A 3,262-nucleotide genomic window follows, 5' to 3' on the forward strand; every position below is an offset into this window, starting at 1 on the left:
TCTTCATAGTCCTGTTTCTTTCCTTTTCATTGGTGGTCAGACACCTGGACTACTGCAGTTTGCAGCAGGTACGGTGTGTGATCTCCCTCCACAATGTCTGTTGGTGCCACGAGTAGGAGCTCAAATATTTGCTAAATGAGGAAATGCCGACGGTTTCGGAGCACAAGAGCTGCAACCGCTTTAGCAAAACACAGCCCACCTCATGTGATGTCGGGGCGTAGTACGGAAGATCTGTCAGGAGAATACGTAAGTGGCTTTTTTGGGCCTGACCAGCAGGACGTAAATAAGGCAGCCATTGGCCCCCTCAGTCCGTGCATGTGTGAGTGAGAACGTGTAACCCTGCTTTTATCTAGAATCTCAGAGCTAGAAGTGACCTTCTCTAGGTCAGTCCCGTCCTGCTGTAGTTGTAGAGCTATTAATGGGAGTTCCTACTTCTGGATTTGTCTAATCCTGGGCAGATAATTTTAAAACTCTCAAAACTTCAACTTGCCTATATATAAAACTGGGTAATAACATCTCCCTTGTCTACTCACAGAGGGAGTTGTAAAACAAAATTTTCTCCTGTGTGTGACACTCGGAGAAGGTGGGGAAGAGAAAATGCTATGTAATTATAAGTGTTATTAATATTAGTTTTTTTATGTTTTCAGGGAGTTATAAAAAGCAATCTCTCTAGTATAAAATAGTAAGTTAAAATTGAATTTGACATACTTAAAGTTTAATAACTTTTAATATTTAAAAACTCATCTGAAAGTTAAATTATGAGAATTAAGCATTGTCCCCCCTGCAAGCGTGTCTTTTCCTAGCAGTTTTTGGAGTAGTTAGTTGACTGCCCACTTACAACCACCTTTTTAAATGGCTGGTGTTTTAGCCTAGACAGAGTTTAATATTTAGTTTTAGAAGTTAAAATGCCTCATCAACAGTGTCCACACTGACAGAATACTTAAGATGCCTCCAAAAGCTTTCCCTTGTTAGCTGTTAGTGCTTCCTCCTGAGAAATAGATTATCACTGAGAACTACCTGGGAAGGACTTAAACATCGGTCTGTCCGATACAAGTCAGATGTAGGTTTAGCTGCTTCTAACCAATGATTCTGGTTTTGAGCAGCCAGTTCATTTGGGTGCAGAAACTAAGTGACTTGCCCAAGATCTCTTGGACTCTAAATCCAGCATGATTCTGATTTACAAAAAGTGGAAGAGCCACCCGTCCAGCAGAGCCTCGGTGCGCTGTGGAGGGCACGGCCCCGGGAGAGAGGGTGAAGAGGGCGTGATGAAGCTCAACCTAGGATGGATGTCAGTGGGAGTGGGGTGGCTATGCTACGAGGCGATGGCGCCAATATGTCTTGCCCCACCTTTAAAAAAACATGTATGCAAATGGATATATTTATTATAGTTAAGAATGGAGAGACTGCAGATTTCAATTGTGGGAAGTGTTTGCAGGATAATACACACACACACACACACACACACACACACCAGCTACATGTCGTATTCATTAGTAGACCTAAGGGAAACGAGATGATTCTTTTTAATCCCTGGGTTCAAGGTGATGAATTGCAAATATAATTTTTTAAAGGGAAGGAAAACCACCCAGATATATTTAAAGTTACTTTTTGACAACTCAGATTGCGTGTATAGTTCAGATTCTGGTTTATAATATAAAACGTTTTTTTTTTCTAAATATTTAACTGAAACTTCAAATGCTAAGAATTTTATATTTATAATTTTATGAATGTATATGTTTATGCAACACAAGTTTACAATTTCCTAATTTACCCAGTTAGCCAATGTTTTACATTTTTTATCATCGTACAAGCAGTTCCCGCAGTTGGAATCTAGTTTCTCTGTTCTCACCTTTAAGGAGCACGTCCGTCTGCACCCGCAGCGCACTCCCTCCTTTGAGAGAGCAGGTCCTCCCCGTTTACAGAGTCACACTTCTTGTTTTTAACTTCAAGTCTATTCTGAATTTAAGGAAGAGAAAACCTGAGAGATAAAAGTTCATGAGCAGGGTTCCTCTTCAGCACATGCACTTCCCAGGTCGATGGCCTCGGTCCGGTCATGGGACCCTGTTGCTGTCCAGAGCGCGTGCCCCAGCCCCCCCATGGCGGCGAGGATCCCCGAAGTAGCTCTGCCTTCTCTGCTGGGCTCATACCTTTTGGTTTCAGTTCAGACACCACCAGGAAGGCTTCTGCCCTCTTTCCCTCCGATGTCCCCAGAGGTGGCCATTATCCTGTCTCTGTGCCGTCCCCAGACCCTCTGCCTGTCCAGGGCAGCCTCATTGGCCACTTTTGCCTGAGGCCCCGGCGTGCTGCACAGAGCACCTCGGCCGGGTGGATGCGTTTCCATTTGAGAATGCCCACGGGAAGAAAGGCATGGCCGACAGTGGGATCTGTTGTCCTCAGGCTCTTTCAGTCGCAAAGGACAGAAACTGGTGACAAAGGAAAGGGGCGTTGTGTTAAGAGCCGATGGTGCCTTGGCCGGCCGCCAGCGGGAGGGCAGACTGCGCCTCAGACCTCAGGGGGCTGGCCCAGGACCCCCCCCATCCCGTCCACTCTGCGCCACTCGCCTCAGCCTGCGTCTGTCCGTTTCTGGGTCTCTGTCCTTGTTTAGTGCCCCCCCCAGTCTCCTCGCCCCCGCTCACTAGTGCAGCGTGGCCTGGCCCTGGTTGGGGCGTGACGCACAAGCTGCGAGAAACCAGACAACGTCCTTGCCCTGGGCGGTGTGGTGTGTGGGAGTGACACGGGACAGCGCGGCCACGCCGGCTCATGTGCCTTTTGTGGGGACTGTTCCTTTCGCGGGAGTGCTGCGGCCCGGCCTGCGGGCAGTTGGCACCACTCTGGGCAGTACAGGCAGGCCGGCGAGTCTGGAGGCTCGGGGGTGGGGACAGTGCCGTGTGGGACAGGGAGGTGACGGTGTGAGGGTGAGTGGAAAGGGGAGGTCTTCACACTTGTGCTTGGGTGCAGAGGGCCGCGGATAGCAGCGGCGTTTGCGTGGACCGTGGCGGTTCCATGGGGCCGGGTACGGGCATGGGACAGCGTGCAGTGGGACCGGACAGTGCCGTGTTCTAGCGCAGGCCACACGAGCACCACTGAGGTACACAGCGCGAGAAGGGCCGCGGGCACCATGGGGACAGACGGCCAACGGCCAACTTTCCCGGGAGCCCGTCCGAAACGTTCTCCTGTCACTCAGTGATTTAACTTTGCAAAAGAAATTAGTGTGTTCCAGCAGCAAAGGTGCTACAGCCACCGCGCACATGTCAAGGTCACC

General features: G+C 49.3%; 1 protein-coding gene across 3 annotated transcripts in view; it reads left to right on the forward strand.

Moving 5' to 3' along the window:
* Positions 1-3,262, forward strand: part of STX2 (syntaxin 2) — a 27,499-nt gene that overhangs the window by 869 nt on the left and 23,368 nt on the right. The window contains exon 1 of one of the 3 annotated variants that reach the window (XM_023537382.1): positions 193-246. The exons of the other annotated variants lie outside the window; for them this stretch is intronic. Within the exon in view, the coding sequence (XP_023393150.1) occupies positions 208-246 (39 nt within the window). The 5' untranslated portion in view covers positions 193-207. Of the gene's footprint in view, positions 1-192; positions 247-3,262 lie in introns of those variants that run through there. 3 annotated transcript variants of the gene reach the window in all.

Source organism: Pteropus vampyrus, unplaced genomic scaffold, assembly GCF_000151845.1.
Source record: "Pteropus vampyrus isolate Shadow unplaced genomic scaffold, Pvam_2.0 Scaffold189, whole genome shotgun sequence".
Taxonomy (NCBI): Eukaryota; Metazoa; Chordata; class Mammalia; order Chiroptera; family Pteropodidae; genus Pteropus; species Pteropus vampyrus.